General features: G+C 34.7%; 2 protein-coding genes across 2 annotated transcripts; both read right to left on the bottom strand.

The window, feature by feature from the left end:
* Positions 1 to 5,108: 5,108 nt before the first annotated feature.
* LOC142540773 (very-long-chain aldehyde decarbonylase CER3-like) lies at positions 5,109 to 8,890 on the bottom strand. Its single transcript, XM_075647151.1, has 11 exons — positions 8,629 to 8,890; positions 8,257 to 8,477; positions 7,527 to 7,759; positions 7,206 to 7,425; positions 6,966 to 7,093; positions 6,500 to 6,756; positions 6,299 to 6,406; positions 6,009 to 6,215; positions 5,823 to 5,933; positions 5,557 to 5,730; positions 5,109 to 5,400 (listed from the first exon to the last, which is right to left on the bottom strand). Exons 1-11 carry the CDS (start codon positions 8,677 to 8,679, stop codon positions 5,233 to 5,235), a joined length of 1,878 nt encoding a protein of 625 aa, XP_075503266.1. The 5' UTR covers positions 8,680 to 8,890; the 3' UTR covers positions 5,109 to 5,232.
* A 2,422-nt stretch (positions 8,891 to 11,312) lies between these two features.
* On the bottom strand, positions 11,313 to 13,552 carry LOC142540772 (tetraspanin-8-like). Its single transcript, XM_075647150.1, has 2 exons — positions 12,937 to 13,552; positions 11,313 to 11,801 (listed from the first exon to the last, which is right to left on the bottom strand). Exons 1-2 carry the CDS (start codon positions 13,432 to 13,434, stop codon positions 11,508 to 11,510), a joined length of 792 nt encoding a protein of 263 aa, XP_075503265.1. The 5' UTR covers positions 13,435 to 13,552; the 3' UTR covers positions 11,313 to 11,507.
* Between the last annotated feature and the right edge of the window lie 4,934 nt (positions 13,553 to 18,486).

The raw sequence follows: 18,486 nt of genomic DNA, 5'->3' as shown, positions 1-18,486 counted from the left end.
ATTTGACATTGAGACCTCAATTCTGGTGGAAACGTATGAAGAAGGACATTGCTGGGTTTATTTCAAAATGTCTTGTCTGCCAGCAAGTGAAAGCCGAAAGAATGAAACCTGGAGGTTTACTCCATAGTCTCGAAATCCCGAAATGGAATTGGGAACATATTGCTATGGATTTTGTTACTCATTTACCTCGTTCGCCCAAGGGCTGTGATGCTATTTGGGTCATTATTGATCGGCTTTTGAAATCTGCGCATTTTATTCCGTATGAACGGACTTATCCTTATAAGAGAATGGCTCGTTTATACATTGAGAATGTTGTGAGACTGCATGGTGTGCCAGTCTCAATTGTATCTGATCGTGATCCCAGGTTTGCTTCTAAATTCTGGGGTAGTTTTCAGGAAGCGATGGGTACGCGTTTGGCTATGAGTACTGCTTATCATCCACAAACTGATGGCCAGACTAAGCGTACGATTCAAACTTTAGAGGATATGTTACGTGCAATTGTGATGGATTTTCGAATGGGATGGCAAGATGCCTTACCATTGGTTGAATTTTCTTATAATAATAGCTTTCAGACGAGTATCGGTATGGCACCGTTTGAAGCTCTATATGGGAGACGATGTAGATCACCGTTATTCTGGGATGAGATTGGTGATAGACAATTGACTGGACCTGAAATGATACAGGAAATGAATGATAAGGTTCAGTTAATTCGGCAGGGATGAAAGCTGCTCATGATCGTCAAACGAGTTATGCGAATAAACGAAGACGACCCTTGGAATTCCAGAAAGGTGACATAGTGTTTTTGAAAATAACTCCCTTTAGAGGCACTGCTCGATTTGGCATGCGAGGGAAATTATCTCCTCGATATGTTGGTCCATACGAGATTCTCGATCGAGTTGGTGATCTTGCGTATCGATTGGCATTGCCACCAACTCTATCGGCTATTCATGATGTGTTTCATGTTTCTATGCTGAGGAAATATGAACCAGATCCATCACATGTACTTGCACCTGATGAGGTTGAACTTGATCCTTCTCTTTCCTATGTCGAACATCCCGTTCGTATTATGAATCGGAAGGAGAAAGTATTGCGTAATAAATCGATTCCGCTAGTTCGAGTGCAATGGACACGACATGGGGTGGAAGAGTCGACGTGGGAATTGGAGAGCAAGATGCGAGATTCATATCTGCATTTGTTTGATTCTCTTCCATCTGTTCCATTGTATTCAATGTATAGTGATCCATTTACTGATTTTAGTTTTGATATATACTATAATTGGTGACATATATCTGTTTGCCAATGTTATATATATAGAGATGTTTGAGATTTCGAGGACGAAATATTTTAAGAGAGGGAGAAATGTGATACCCCGAGACTAAAATAGCTTTGATGACATTTTGGTAAATAAGTTGAAAAATATTCAATTTATTTTGATGGCATTTTCGTAAATAAGTTGAAAAATAATGAATTAATTTTTATGGATAAAATATGACATATCTTGGTCATATGAAGTCCAAATGATTTGAGATTTGGATATATCATAGAAAACTCAAAGATGTAGAAGTTTTATGTTTTGAGTTTTGAAAAATTGGATCGTTTGACTGATCCAAAGAAATATATCGATGTTAAAATGTTAAACAGTATTTTAATATAATATAATAATATAATATAAAAATAATAATAAATAAAAAATAATAAAATTGAGACCTTCAATTCCACCGTCACAACCATTTCGTGCGACAGAGGTGAGGGGAGAGGTGAGAGCTTTTCGATTTTTTTTTTGATCGTGCAATTTATCGGTATATCAAATCGACGAACCGACTTCGGATCTAGGATCGTGGACATGAGATCTTCGATTTGAGGTATAAATTTTATATTTTTGGTGATGCTTGAAATTCGTCGATTTTTGGAATAAATTCGATAAATTGTTAAATCATACAGAAATTGAAGATTGTTGAATAGTGTATGATTTTAACGAAGAATAGATGATTATAGTGATGTTGTTTTGAATTATTCTCAATTTATTATAATTGGGAAATTTTAATCGTAGGATTGAGATTGAATAATTATTTGTCAGTTATGACTAATTCTGCTAAATATATGTAGTAGAATAACCGACAAGAAACTTATATTCGAAGTCGAAATTGAATTATGATATGAATTTGATTTGATATGAATTTTTGAAGTTTCAAATGATATTTGAAACTCATATTAATGATTTTGGAGTATGTTATTGATTGGAATGAGTATGTTATTGATGTAGATAAAGTGTAATATCAATATCTTCAAGCTACATCAACTAGAAACGAAGAATTGAGGTATGTTGCGACCGGGTAACATACGACATGTATCTGTATTATATGATATATGTCGAATTGATTTGATTGATTGGAATGAGATTATGTGTCTATATGCCTTATTTGTTGATTGATGTGGCATACATGACATTGAGATTGAGATATCGATGTATAAAATAAATGTTTTGTTAACACACATCATTTTATGCATACATCGATACATGACATGCACGTTGAGCTATGATCCTTGGATACCATGATATGATTTAATTGGATTCCGGGGTTTGTGAACACAATCGCTATGCCGGTATTATATGACCCGTAAAGCATAGACAATTGTGGTCCCATATGATTGGATATGAGATTTGGGACTTGATGGCGCTTTGCCGACGCTATCATACGAGTATCCCATATTGGCCGGTGTGCCAGCTCGAGCATTGATTTGATAGCGATTCGTTTGATTCTGACATGTGCTCAGTGGATGGGCATTTGACCTGATACCTCCACGACATACATGCATTGCATACCATATATCATTGTTTAGATATCTGTGGTATATATGATGGTTGTTCCATACGGAGCTTTGCTCACCCCCAAGGGGGGCTGTTGTTGTCTTTGTGCGTGGACAATGGCAGGTACTCCAGGATATCAGGAGACCGGAGAGGGTGCTTCTGGAGGGAGTCACAGTTTGAGTTGAGGTTTATATTTTGTTCCCAGTATATATGTATATGTATCTATATACCGGGGCATGTCCCGAGGATATAAGTTGTTTATATGTGATTGGTTTTTGATTTCGTGTGGGCATATTTATGACATGAGATGAAATACTATTTTTAGTATTCAAATGAAATGATTTGGGCTCATTGTAAAGAAATTTTAAACTCGTTTTCCGCTGTAATTAGTTAACTCTAATCAGATTGCATTGCAATAACGATTAGGAGCTAAGGGCCCCACACAATCCTTAACAGCGACGTCTTCAAATCACTCTGAGATCATTGCAATGCATGAAGCAAGTCGGGAGTGTGTGTGGTTGAGATCTATGACACAACATATTCAAGAATCATGTGGACTCCCAACAGCCAAAGATGACCCAACAGTAATATTCGAAGATAATACCGCTTGCATTGCGCAGTTAAAAGGAGGCTACATCAAAGGTGATAGAACAAAGCATATTTCACCAAAGTTTTTCTATACACATGAGCTTCAAGAAAATGGTGATATTGACGTCCATCAAATTCGCTCAAGCGACAATGTAGCTGACTTATTTACAAAGGCATTACCAACTTCAACATTCAAGAAATTGGTGCACAAGATAGGGATGCATCAGTTGAAGGATCTCAGATGATTGAGATCAGGGGAATTATCTATTGTTGTACTCTTTTTCCTTCGTTCAGATTTTTCCATTGGGTTTTTACTGACAAGGTTTTAACGAGGCAGCATTTGAACTCCCACATCTCTTAGAAGTGATTTAATGAGTCGATAATCATCTAAGGGGGAGTATTATAGAAAAGATATTATAGATGATTATTGATATTGTTACCTATTCAAGTTCTGTAAATCTACTCTATAAATAGAGGTCTCCAATGATGAATAAAACACAAAAAAAAAATCATTCTCTCTTCTCTATATTCTCTACTATTCACAACAAAAATGATATTGTTATACTTAATTATTTTAATTAAAACTTGAAAAATATATTGATTAGATCATATGTTCTTCAAACTTTTTTATGACTTTATGGCCTGTATTTATACCATTAATAAGGAATGAGTAGATCTTACTGGGGTTGGAAAAAAATATTGAAATTTCGGTATACTGTGTATATCATATCGAAATATACCGTGTATACCGATATTAACGATATACCGAAAATTTCGGTACGATATATGTTTTTCAAATATTCGGTAATTCGGTATATACCGAAATACCGAAAAATTATTATGATAAAATTATTTTGTTGTGATTGTGATGAGATTAACAAATTTTTTAAAAAAAATTTCGGTATAGACGGTATTATACCGATACCGTATCGAAATTGCAGTATACCGAATTTTTTTGGTAAGAACGGTATGTAATTTATGGTATACCGAAATTTCGGTACGATATTGATATTCATTTTTCGGTACCGAAAAATTTCGGTACGGTATACGGTATTATTAAAAAAAATCAGTATACCGTACCGAACCAGGCCTAGATCTTATGGTCTCATGAATCTTTATCTATGAGATAGTCAATCATGTCGATATTCACGATAAAAAGTAATATTATTAGATAAAAAATAATATTTTTCATGTATGACCAAAATAAGATATCCGTCTCACAAACTACGACTCGTGAGACCGTCTCACATAAGTTTTTGCCAAGGAATTAATCACTCATTCAATCTTATTATGACGTCGTTGTCTTTTCCAATAACCAATACTATCGATTTCTAGGTTTCATTGTATGAAACACGGCCTCAAAAATTCCGATTCGTGCGGAGTTTAAAAAAGAATCCTTACCAATATTTGAATTCTAACATTGGTAAACGGGGTTGGTCTAATTATTTGTTAAATTCCAAAAATAAAATAACACCTCCAAACAATTTTCCCCAAATTTCTTCTTCAAACATTAGGTGATAATTAAGTAGATTTAAATTTTGTAATTGAACGTTAATATAATAATAATAATAAAAAAAAAAACCCAAAGGCTGGACTATATCATACGACCACTGCATTATTAATCACATCCATTTTTTTTTTTAACAGTCGAATAATCATATATATACAATGCATTTTCTTGAAATCTCCTACTTGATTGAATTGATTGGAGTTGGCAATCAAATCTTACTTTTGCTTCACTGTTAGATTGCGCGTAGTATAAATGAATATATTGTCTGCTCATTATAATTATAATTATAAATGGATAAATATATATCTTGTACTTCAACAATATTTCATCTGGTGCTCGACACTGGCTTCAACCCATGCTTCAATGCTGCTTTCCATACTACATCTATCCTGTCAACGTCCAATGCCCCGACTTCGTGATGAGTCCATCCTTCCAGTGAATGCACGACTCCCCCGGCATGGCAGGCGTGAACGACCCCTCGTTCCATTGTATACTGCAGCCAAAATGACCATAAAAAACGAGAATCTTGAGACTCAGTGCATGCTAGAATTGAATTGGTGACACATTTGGACACTGTTCATCATGGGATGAACTATGGACTTCGAGTAGGGGTGGTTTATGCATTGAAAATCGACAACTTGTGGCTTACCTCGCAAGATCCTAGTCCTTCAACGTCTTTGGGTAATTTCATAGCAGCCAGATCACCATAACTGCAGTCTCTTCTGAACTGAAGCACGGGTGGTACCACAAATTGATGGAAATGAGTTCCAGATGGGGCAAACCTTTGCTCTCTTGCTGTGATCCACTTTCCAACAATCCATGTCTGTCATAAACCAAGAAAATCACAAACACTCAGTCAAGCTTACAACATGTTCTTGTTGTATCTCTGTTCTGAAGGTGTGGAAAAACTAATACCTTGCAATGTTGTGCTGCTTGGTACTTCGTCACTTGAACTAGATACTTTTGATAATCAGCTGGTGCTTCTTTCTGAATTTTTCGAAATCTTTCGGTTGATTGAGTTAGCATCTGCACAATCATACATCATTATAACATCTAAAAAAAATACAATCGAAATTTCACAAAGTATTAATGTCTTCTCACAAGAACTCGAACTCCTTTTCTGCAAAGATAAAGGGCAATAGCCCTTCCGAGCTTTGAAGTTGCTCCAGTCAAAAACACCTCAGTGACATCCTCAGGGATCTCATTTAGTATCACTGCAGCTGTTAAAGTATTACCGTGGACGACTCGAACCTTAAGATCTGGCTGCTTGTCAACGAATAGTGTTCCACCTCCATTGAGAGCCTCATTCTGCATAGAGATTTTAAATACAGAAAATGCAATAAACATGACAGATAATTTAATGAAACCCCAGTTTTTTTCCAAATGCACACCTTATTTAAAGCAGCAAGACTAATAACTTTAACTCCCAATCTATTAGCCCTTAGTATTGCCTCTTCAATCTGCTGATTGATGCCTTTTGCAGCAAATGGCAAGAAATACTGCAAAATAAAAATTATATATACAAAAACAGGGATTCTTCAATATTTCCTACCTTTTCAAGATCGATACTAAAATAAATTTCATTTACAAACCTGAAAACCAAATCTGGGAACAACCCATGATTGGTGCAACCGACCCCTAAGCTCGTAGAATGAGTACAAAAACGTCTTGGACTTGGCCCACATGATAAGCATAGCCAAAAAGGATAATGGCAAGAAGGGTATCAAGTAGAGTCTGGTGTAGTAAGGCAGAGCTGCAATATTTCGGTTGCAAAAGTGGGGGTGCATAGCCGATGACATGTCTACTACATGGGCTAGAAACACGAAATCAGGAATTCTCACATTTTTTCCTGGATTTTAAAAAACAAGGAGTTGAGTTTCTCGCTTGTCATGTTTCCTGATCAATGTATTTCATCATGTCAATTAAATGTTCTTTTGTTCGACTTTTTTCGACGTTTACTAATTACACAAAAAGCAAAACTTGGGAATTAGGATTACAATATCCTACAATTAACAAAATAATAGCGATTTGTTAGTCATATATATTGAATCAGCCGACCTGACTCTACACGGTTTCTCTTGTGTGTCTCCCATGATTTCTTGTTCAAAGTATTTCCTAATGCATCAAAAAGAGGCATGAAAAGGCAAAAATTGGTGTGCATCTCTGCGTGATGCAGGCTGTGGTACCTGTGGTGAGAAGGAAAACATATCAGAATTACAACTGCAAATGAACCTTAAATTCATGTTGAAATATAGAATATATGATTTACCACAGATAATCAAATTATTTAACGCTTACGTAGGCGTATAGACGACGTATTTGAGACAAGGGATAGCCTCAAAAATTTGATGAGGAATGATTTCCACATTTGAGTGACCCAAGCATCTCAGCAAATCGAAGATCAAGACATAGCCATAGATAGAGCTTAAAGATCCACAACCCATCAAGAATGAACCGATTATCGGTATCCCGATCAAGATAGTCAATAGAAGATGTTCCAAAAAAGTGGCATGTGCAGCTGCAAGAAACACCAAACGTGAAACGAGACACTAAACTAAACATTAGTCCATCAAGTAACAAAGTTTGAGGTATAAAGCTGCGTAATTTAAATGGTCTAACCTGTATGAGCTTGAGGCACAGGAGATGAATGATGGAGATAATGGTAATTATTGAAAAGATAATCTCCATGGAAGCATTTGTGCATGGTATAATAAAGGGGCTCCGAAATGGCTACGTGAAGTGCTATGGCTGAAGTGATGCCTCTCTTGTTCCATAGAGGCATTGTTTCAAAGATTGGAAACATGTAAATAACCAAAGTAGCCACCATAGCTTGAAGTAAGATAAAATTATCCCTGATTCAACCAAGAAATTTTTTGTAAAATCAAACACGTACAATATTGTTGGAACCAAATATATATTCTTAGAAGTTGTGTGATCATAGTGATTGTCCTAGAAATATAAGAATTTTCATACCGACAAGATATTTTTAAAAATATTACTCTAGGTTTCTTCCTGCTACACTTTATTATGTTCAGAAATACAAGCTCCAGTTCCTCTCTAAATATACAAAATAATCATCTATTAAAAAAAGATAAAAAAATTTCACATATATGATATTCAAAATTCAACTCTGAAAACCAGAACAATTTTAAGGTTTGGATTCAGCCATGAAAGACGATTTCTTTTATCTTCTATATATATATATATATTTTATTATTTAAAAAAGAGAGAGTTGCTGCAGAAATTTTTGGTAGTTTCTTCAGCCTCTTTTAGAGAGCCGCTTGGGAGATGTACTCTATTGCTCGTGAAGAATAAAAAGAGAATGTTAAGAATCGAAAGAAGAGATTACCAATGCCATTCTTTATCAATCTGCTTAAAATCGACCCCTTTCTTCACAATCAAACGATTCCGAGTCAGAAAGAGCATATTGCTGTAAGATGTCCAACATTGGTACATTATAACTCTAAGCATACATAAAACGAAAATATGAAGGGACCAACAATCTTTCAAGGGCTCCTCCTGATATCTTGAATACATGACTTTCCCAGCAAACAGCCCATACAACACATACTGTCAAAAACAAATATATCAAACACCAGAAAATAAAATCCCCGAACATGTTTTAATTAGACAATTGGAAATTTCACATGGGTTGAGTCTAAAAAACCAAAAAAAAAAAAAAAAAAGGATCGCAAATGGTTTCCTTTTGTTGCTAACATACCTTATATTTACCCAAGATTTCCCATGGCCAAGAAGAAAGGGGTGCAGCCATGTCTGATCAGTAGCTGCAGAAACCTTCCCCTTCGTTCAAATTGAAGGACTATTTTTCAATCGGAAGTATGGGAAACTGAACTCCTTAAGAGGAAGAGGAGCAAAACAATATATATATTATGGGAGGAGAAAATATAAGCTTTATTATCTTTCTTCTTCCTCCAGCGCTATTTAATTTGGGAGACGTTCGCACACGTTCTGATTGAAACATTTATTTCCACACCAGTACTGTTATTTATATACATTAATGATGGTTAAGATTCGAGCTCTTTAATCATTCTCCAAATGAACATAAAACAAGGTTTGGGTTTAATTAAAATTAGTTAAATACCTTATTGTTCCATTCATTATTTCCGTCCCTTTCAACGTACATGCATTTTTGCACCATTTGAAATTTAAATTTCATTAGAGTCAGGACCGATTTGAGTTTTCTTTGAACAAAAGGTTTCGTAATATGGTACCACCGTTTTCATTAATTTTTGGGGCGATCATTCGGTTGGAAGCCAATATATTGAGACGCGTCTCTGAATAATTAATGTGCATCTCTTTGCCAACAGATTGACGGTCACCAATGTTTTTTCTGATAAGCACAAAATAACAATATAATATTATTATTTTCAATATTTTCTGAAACTGTGCGTGTCCACTTGCATGGATTTAATATGTGGCCATAGTGTATGTAACATGGGCTGGCGGCAGATGAGGAAATTAAAGGACCTTCTCAGTATATACACATATATATATATATATATAATAATGATAATAATACATACAATTGAAATTTTCAATTGACGATGCTCCATGCTAATTTTTATTACACTCGTAAATGGTCAAAAGTGATCAATTTCACAACGGATTCTATATTATCCCAAACTACTGAACTTTTAGCCTATACGTTTATGATCCAAAAGCGAAAAAATTTGTGAAATATTAATAATTTTTATATTAATAACAGAATTTAGATAATTAATAAGTTGAGTGAGAGTTAATGAATATTGAATACAAATATTTTTTAGTTTCCCCACTATCGTTTTCACAATCTCCTATTCCAGCTGCTATTGTTTCTCAGAGCTGGACTGACCTTCACATTTCGCGTTCTATACCTCAAATTTTGCTTTATCATAGTAAAATATATATGTGTTACATTTCACATGAAAAAATATATAAATTACTGAATATATGATGTTTCAAATGAACTAACTCGAAAAATACATGCATATATCATTGGATGAACTTTAGGACATTGTCTTAAGAATAATAAATCATATAACAGATTAAGCATCTTGTATATATATTATGATATGATTTATACAATACGAAGATGATCATTCATCCATAGGACAACTCCAGGTTCAACGTTGTTTATGAGTAATTTTTTAGCCAACTTCAAAATTCGATTATTCGATCATGTGAATAAGAAAAGAGAGACAAACCATGTTTTCTTAAGCTAGTCTAAATCATAAGTAGGACGGAGCAAGTAGTATTCACATGCTCTCTCTCTCTTTTTTGACAGCAAAAAAAAAAAAAAAAAAAAAAGGTATGTATAAATTATTCTCGATATATAGATTTTTTCTAAACGACAAAAGATTTTTAAAATTTTATTTTTTTTGAATTATGGGGGAATGGAAAATGTAAAGCGGGTGATGATTCATTGAATTTAGTGATTGAGAGTTGCAAGAGCAGATTCACAGGTTTCTTGTTTACCCACAACTTATAAGCCACTTTCACCTACTTATGATGTCATTATATATATGTATATCATCTGATTTTGTAGGAAATATATCTTCTTTTTATTATTATTATTTTTTCCTCAACGGGGTACGTGTCCGTGCACATATTTGAAATTTCTGTTAAATTTTAAACTCTACAAAACTCTCGAAAATAAATTATTTTTCCCACTTCGATACACCCAATTAATATTGCTGTCGGCTCAAATCAAAACATTGAATTTTCCCGATTGAGATTTTCCAGCATCCAACGGCCAACAAGGAAATTGACTTTTTCTTTCAGTTATCGAAATTTAACGTTACATTATTGTTTTCTTTTGCATACGTGTTCATTGATTTTATTATTTATTTACATTAATTATTAATTAATATCAAAATTAAAACTTTGTCCTTTTTTTTTGCCATCTTCCTGGTAGAAATTATATAGACCCACGAATAATAATTTATAAAACAAGTCAGATATTATTCTAAAAAAAAAAAAAAAAAAGTGACCAGACTAAATTCTTTACCAGAAGATGTTGCATTCTTTGAACTCTGTCTCGTCTTGCTTTCATACCTCGGAGACGTGACCAGAATAAATTCTTTTCTAAAAAATAAAATAAAATAAAATAAAAACCGAAAAAAACAATCGATATTTGGAAAATATACCCACTACGAATATTTTTCAGAAATCATAAACACAATTCGAAATCTTCGCAATCATATATCCACAAAATGTTTTAAAATGCAAAATTTCATATGAAACCGGTTTTAACTGCCGCATGCATCCGCATTAATCTTCATCAAGCATGCTGGAGGAAAAGTCTATATAAACTCGACAGGCTTTGATGATTATAAAATAAGAGAAAGAAATCAACTAAAAAGAGATGGAAACTCTGCAAGAAAATTCTGCTGATGAGCCAAAATGTGCACGAGTCAAAGACAGAAATGAGTGGAATAAATATTTAACAAACATTAAATTCCAAACAAAATATTATTACAGCATAAATCTAACAAAAAAAAGTCTGTAAATCAAGGCCAAAACAAAAAATAAAAACAATATACTGCACATTATACATTCAAGAATCCAACTGAACACTCAGGCAGTGTTCAAGGGTATTCATCACTTCCACGAGTTATCCTCCAGGTTGTTTCGGAATGCACAGCACCCAACCGAGTACACGATGATGAGGAAAACGAGGAATATGATGTTTAAAACAGCCACCTTTTTCCATTCATTCTTGATGTTATCCAATAGCCCAGCCTTGCACGATTGGCAACCGTAGCACAACTTACTCGAGTCGTTGCTCCAGGTAGCACAGTCAGGGTTGCCAGATGATGTGGAGTTGTTGTTGTTCCAGTTCGTTGGGCTAACATATTGGAAGTTACAATCGTTTGATGGCTTGCAGCAACCGGACTGTCAAAATGCAATATTACCATTTTGGCATACATATCTTTCCCAGAAGTAAAAATATTAAAATTTACATCAAATTTTCTAAAAAATGCAAATTTGGCTCCCTGGGTTCCGCTTCAATATAAGTCAACTTGATATCATATGCACAAAGAAGACAAAATCCATGGTATCAACACTGGAAGAAATAATGGCGACCATCCATCGAAAAGGTGGTGAGTTTGGTAGAAAAGAGTAAAGACGGACGAAAGGTGAGTAAAGGAAGAAAGCTTATTCAAGAATAATATATCCCTACTACATCTATCTCAAATTTAGGATGATGTCTCGCATTCGAGATCCAAGTATAATAATTATCACTCCCAACTAAAAAAAAATATTTATATCCCTTTTAAAGTGGTCGAATGTAGTTCTTTTAAAAAACGTGGCACAATTTTTTATTATTATTTTTGACTAAGGGATGGGGGTTTGTGTGTTTAGAACCCTTGATCTCTCCCACACTTGGGAAAGGTCGTGCCGTAGTGCTATTATACCAAGTGGTCATTGGCCACCAATTATTTCATCGGAGTCAAACTGGCTAATGTTGGGACCCACGGTCACCAATAATTGATATTTAAATCAAATACTCCCCGGCCAATTTCCCCATTTGATTTTTTTTATAAACCACCAGAAATACATCATATCTAAACCTATCATTTCAAAATTTACAGAACACCAGCTTATGTTCACGGAAATAATCGATGCCAGTTCACAAAAACAACCCAATATCCAACTTCGGAACAGAATGAATATCAAGATCTAAGCATATTATGCTCCTAGAATCAGTAAAAAAAGATCCCACACTCCACAGAAAACAGCAAGATCCACCGAAAACAACCAAAATTAATCTTGGAACAATTATTTAACATAATAAGCATTAAACAAAGGGAAAATAAATACCAAGATCTGACTATGAAGTCAAAAACCCTCCCGTCCCCAAGAACAGATCCAAAAAAAGAAAAGAAAGAGCAATCCGGGTATAGAAATAAACTAGCAAACATGCACACCGTATATATCGGTTCTAGCAGGGTCTCATGTAAAAAAAGTTTCCAACTTTATTTAAAAAAAAATGATAATAAAAGTTTCGGAGTGAAATCTTGAATACCTGAAGAGCAGAGAGGTGCTTCCTGTAAAAATCATCCACTGGAGTGGACACATCCTCAATAAGACTCTGGCAAATCTTACTATCAGCCAAGCAACTGCTAATCTTTCCCCAATTCTTGTTAACCCTTTTCTGCAACCAATTTGAATAATCCCCGAGTCGATATTCTTTATATCCTTTCCCAGAAATAGCTTCTCCTGCGCCTTTATTCGTCACGACGAACGCGAAAATAGTGAAGCAAAACAAGAGAACAATCAGCAAGAACATGACCAATAGATAAACCCACATCAGCCAAGAGATTCGGCAGCAAGAGCCCACGATTCCCGCAATCGATACCAGGAGAATGAACACTCCTAATGCGATCACGGGCTTGTCAAGAAAGCGCTCGCACTCTGTGCTGCCTTGCTTCGAGAGCCATATTCCACCGGCTATGATTGGGATCGATAGAAAGAAGGTGACTATGTTTAATATTCCCACCAGATTGTTGCTGCAGCGCACCATTTTTCACGAGAAACTTCAAAGCTTCGCTTCTTTCTAATTCAGTTGGATTTGAAAAAGAAGTCCTTTTGTGTTTAGAAGAGAACAGTGAATGTATTGTGTATATAGGCGAGCCGGATTGGTGGGTTAGATATTCTTGGTGAAATTTCAACGAAGGAATCGACCAGATTCGGACGAAGCAACATGAGATGGTGCGGTGTAGCGCGTGGCAGCGTAAGCGTGATTGACAGCGAGAGTAAGAGAGCTGATTACTTGTTGTTTGATTGGATAAGTTTTTCCCGTTTTAGGGGAAATTAATAAGATGTTTTTTTTTAAAGCAAAAATAATATTATCTCAAAAAACAATAATTTATTTACAAGAAAACTATGTTTTTGGTTTTATAATTTTGTAATTTCAATTTATTATATTATCAAATTTTAATTTTATTTCTCAAGATGAGTGCTTTTTAATTCGGAGCTTCAAATGAAGGGGGGTAGGGATGGCTATATTTATGGGAACGAACTTCGGCTGAATATGAAACTCATAAATACAAGTTATGTCTTATATTTTTTTAAATTTTGATAATATTAGTTTTTTCATTATAAATATTGATTTGACACTATATATCAGTACTACATCAGCGTTACATTGGTTTATTGCAATGAAAACAATATTTTATTTAGCTTTAAAAAAAAAAGATAGAGAAGAAGCAAAAATGCAAAAATAACTTTTGATGGCTCCTAATAATGTACAGCGTTCTCATATGCACCATATGATTTGAGATAAGCATTGAATCACAAACACAAGGTCTCTTTAGCTGCTCAAACTCTTTATTTTGTCGTATTTAAATATGTGTAGAAAATAATAACACATCAAACCGACACCATATCGTCATGTGTGAACATATGTTATTACACTTCTTAATTATTTATCGTTCTTCCGATTGTTAAGTTTTCAAGTGATACAATTTTTTTTTAAAAAAAAACGTGTGTGTATATGTCTATATATGTATATATATATATTTAAAAAAAATGTGTGTGTGTGTGTTTTTTAAAAAATAGTATCGCTTGTTAAGTGTGTGTGTGTTTATATATATATATATATATATATATATATATTATGTTGATGTCTTTTTCTCATTGCCCAAATAATATTATATTATGTAAGTAATCAAATTAGGTATTTACCTTTTTGAACCGTGACACAAGATTTGGTCATCCCGCGTACCATTTTTTTCCCCTTAGTTTTGACTTTAAAATATATATTTTAATATTTTTATGTGTGGGTTTAATTAGTATCATTAATTTGAAAAAGAAGTTGTGTACTTTGAGGCTTAAAAATTAAAAGTAGATTAGCTTTATATTTTCAGTTTATCTTATCCTGAAGTTTCAATTAACGTAGACAATTAGGCATATTGCCACCTCTTGATTTGGCCAAATCCAACTGCTACAAAATGCTTTCGGAAAAGTATATATATCGTCTAATTAATCCCTAAAAATAAGGACCGTGGTAGGCCGGAGTAACAAGTTGAATTAAATAAATTTTTCATCAGATATAAAATAAGATTAAAAAAAATTTATTGTACTTACAAGTATAAAAATTGCAACTTGTAATTTCAATAATTATTTTAGCATATCATCGAGTCTTATAGACAATTAAGACACGTTCTAGAAATTAATTGTCTTTAGTCCAATACCAATACTATGTGCTTCTATATATAAATATATAACCGGATAATTGAGAGATTCACTAAAAATAAGGCAACATATTTAAGTACAAAAATTGATAAGACAAAATATAAAAGTACTGTGAATCGGTCTTACTATTTAATTTTGTAAATATTACTTTCTATTTTATATATGGATCAGATCTAATCGTTTCACATATAAATATCACTACGCAAAATAAAAAGAGTTACTTTATTGCAGCAGATTATGTAAGAAATAGAATAAAAAGAACAAATCAATCTTTTTTTCTTGAAAGAGTTATTGCATTAATCAACAAGTCAAACAGATCGATTCACAAAGTCAAATGATAAATTAAATACCAATTGAAGACAAGCAAGTGTAGAAGCCAATTGATAAGGAAAACGGATATGTGTTTTCATAATGAAACTCAATAACATGACCATAGGGTATTGGCTCTCCACCATTAACCAGGCAATCATCGTACTCTACTCGTTTGAACAACTTAGGGTTCACTAAACGTGCCGACGAAAACCAACCGCAATGAAGATGAAGATCCGCGATCATGCAATGTGTTTTGCACATGTTTGTGATCATCACGGTATATTTTGGTATCCCGCTTGTTGATCTTAACCACTGGATCACTTGAATACCCGCCACCCGACACTGGGAACCCCGAGTCGCTATATTTTTCTCCGAGATATCAGTGTTGGAGGTTTTGTTGATTTGTGGTAGGGAATCAAGAATTTGATCAAAACTATGCGGGAGGAATATTCTGGATTTGACCATCGACAACAAACATAAGATGAGAGTTGGAAACACATATATTTTGAGGTTATGAGAAGTGGTAATGGCCATTCTTGAATACATCAGGCGTTCAGATTTCAGACTAGGGTTGAAGATAAACGCTTAAGAAGAATATGGTGTCCATGTTAATAAGGTTAATTCCTTAAATAGTAGATTCTCTGTCGCCAGCCGAATCACAGTGTCGGATTTACTTGTTACTAATTTTCCATACATGCCGAGAATATTGATTTATTATTAATTTTTTTTTAAAAATAAATCTTGATTTCTTGAAATGGCAAGAAAGTGATGAAATGTGTCGTTTGGAGATTTCGGCTTTCCATTAGTATCGTTCTTATCTTCATTTATTCTAAAATTGTCACAATGAAAAAAAAAAAAATATTCCCACCTCATTAATCAGCCAAATTTATCGGTGACCAAGCTCGCAAAAAAAGAAAAAAACTCATAATTTACAACTTATCAAATACAAACCTAGTATCCGTGGGAGAATAAAACAATGATGACCTCGAGACAAGGGCTTGACTCGTGTTTTGATTTGTCATCCGCAAAACACCGCGACCTGTCTAGCCCTAAAAAATAGACCATAACACTACATATATATATATATATATATATATAGATTTGTCAGAAGTGGTGAAGGAATGTTCAAATTGTACACGTAATGGGTAAAGTATTATTTCGTTACGGAAGTTACCACCATTTTGTACCAGTATAAAAATTATTAAAATAATATGAGAAATGTGAAACAGTGTTGAGAAAATTGGGGCCAATAGCTGCCAACCACCACACTCACCTCGTACCTTCTGTATATGATGACCATGGCTTCAAAGTATACCTTTAATCTTCTTCATCTCCTTTGGCTCCAAATTTTCAAACAAACAACGATGTCCTCTGAGCAACAGACTGCTCCGACACTTCCGTCCATGAAAGACGCCTACAAATTCCTAAATCTAGTCCCGAACCCCGACGGTACACTCACCAGGCCGGATATTCCAAGCGTCCCTACATATCCCGACCAGACCCTCTACAGAGACATACCTCTCAACCCAACAAATGCAACCTTCATTCGACTCTATCGCCCCTCCACCGCTCCTCCAAACTCCAAATTACCCATCGTTGTTTACTTTCATGGAGGAGGGTTTGTGATTGTCAGCGCCAAATACACATTGTACAATGCATTGTCAAGTCCATTGAGGATGTAGTTCTTACACAAGAAATCACTTTGGTTCCAACCATCTAAAGCGGCCCTCATGTTGGTATCTGTCTCGTTTTCAGCAACAGTGGGAGGATCCTCCTTCAAGAACCTTGACAAACTCAAGGTTGTGAGATAGAAAAGCATCTTTTGTTGCCATCTCTTGAAATCCGCACCAGAAAATTTCTCCGGTTTCTCTCCTTGTGCAATGGTTGCATGTGGTGTTGTAGATGTTGATGCCATTGATGTTCTTCTTGCAAATGATCAAAATCCAAAATTCTTCTTAAGATTGTTGTATGGGGTATTCAAATATGAGGGAAAACAAGAAGAAAACAATGAAAATGGCTTTGTAGAGGCAAATGTTGAACAATTTGTCCTTAAGAAGAATTTGCCCTCACAATGTGCTAGAGTTTGTGGCAATCTTCGAGAGCTCTCGGCAGCGCCTGCCGAGAGCACTCGGCAGGCGCGCGCACATGCGCGCCACTCCGCGCGCATGTGCGCGCCAGACACTGTCAGGCGCGCGCACTTGCGCGCAGACCCGCGCGTGGGTGCGCGCCGCCTACTGTTCATGACGAGTTTTTTTTTCTTTTTTTTTTTCGATTTTCGTCCCTTACATGTTCCGACTACTCGTTTTAGGTTCGTTCAACATTTGATGAACTTGTTGCGAGTTTATTTCAGAACCACCGAACTTAATATTCGTTCATTAAGCTTCGTTCTTCGTTTCGAATTTTTCCAATTAAATACATTGATTTATTTGCTTAATTTTCATTCATTAAGCATCAAATTTTCCAACATAGGTACCATTAATAATCATTAATCAAATGGAACAACATAACAATAATAACAATAAAAGAAATAAATTAAACAAAAAAAATCATCTAAAATTGTTGGATAATGATTCTACCTATGATACTTATAGCCTTCTTCATGAGGAAGGAAAGGTCAATATCCATCCGACTCCCAATCTCATGTCCTGAAATGACAAGAGACCCACCTTTAGCCAGACAATCCATGTTCTTTTGAAAATGATCTCTTCCACAGACATCTAGTATAATGTCTACTCCTGAAAAAGGATGACTGAGTTAGATTTAAAATCTATTATTGGTCTCACGAGATAACTCAAGGCATCGGTGACAAAAAATGAGGTCACGTCAGACATACTAAATCAAGCATTGAAGTTAGTAAAATAAAATCCCCACAGATCTACCAAAAACTCATAAACTACTTTTATCTACAAAGTATAAACGCATAAACTACTTTTCCTCAGTTTTCAATTTTGAGGAATCCTGCTATTCCTATCAGCATATTATCGCGTGAAATGTAATGTGACAACATAGATATGCTCCAATCAATACAATACCATATAAACATAGAATGCACACCATTTCTGTAGGT

The sequence above is a fragment of the Primulina tabacum genome, chromosome 3, assembly GCF_025594145.1.
Source record: "Primulina tabacum isolate GXHZ01 chromosome 3, ASM2559414v2, whole genome shotgun sequence".
In the NCBI taxonomy this organism is placed as follows: Eukaryota; Viridiplantae; Streptophyta; class Magnoliopsida; order Lamiales; family Gesneriaceae; genus Primulina; species Primulina tabacum.
This window is presented reverse-complemented; position numbering and strand designations above follow the sequence as displayed.

Bases quoted from the DNA above. Each gene is read 5' to 3' on its own strand.
- LOC142540773 (XM_075647151.1), bottom strand. From the start codon at position 8,679: ATGGCTGCACCCCTTTCTTCTTGGCCATGGGAAATCTTGGGTAAATAT. The intron at 7,760-8,256 runs GTAATCTCTTCT...TGGTTGAATCAG, and splicing joins ATTGATAAAGAATGGCATTG to GGATAATTTTATCTTACTTC. The intron at 7,094-7,205 runs GTAAGCGTTAAA...TTCTCACCACAG, and splicing joins TACGTCGTCTATACGCCTAC to GTACCACAGCCTGCATCACG.
- LOC142540772 (XM_075647150.1), bottom strand. From the start codon at position 13,434: ATGGTGCGCTGCAGCAACAATCTGGTGGGAATATTAAACATAGTCACC. The intron at 11,802-12,936 runs GTATTCAAGATT...GCATTTTGACAG, and splicing joins AGCACCTCTCTGCTCTTCAG to TCCGGTTGCTGCAAGCCATC.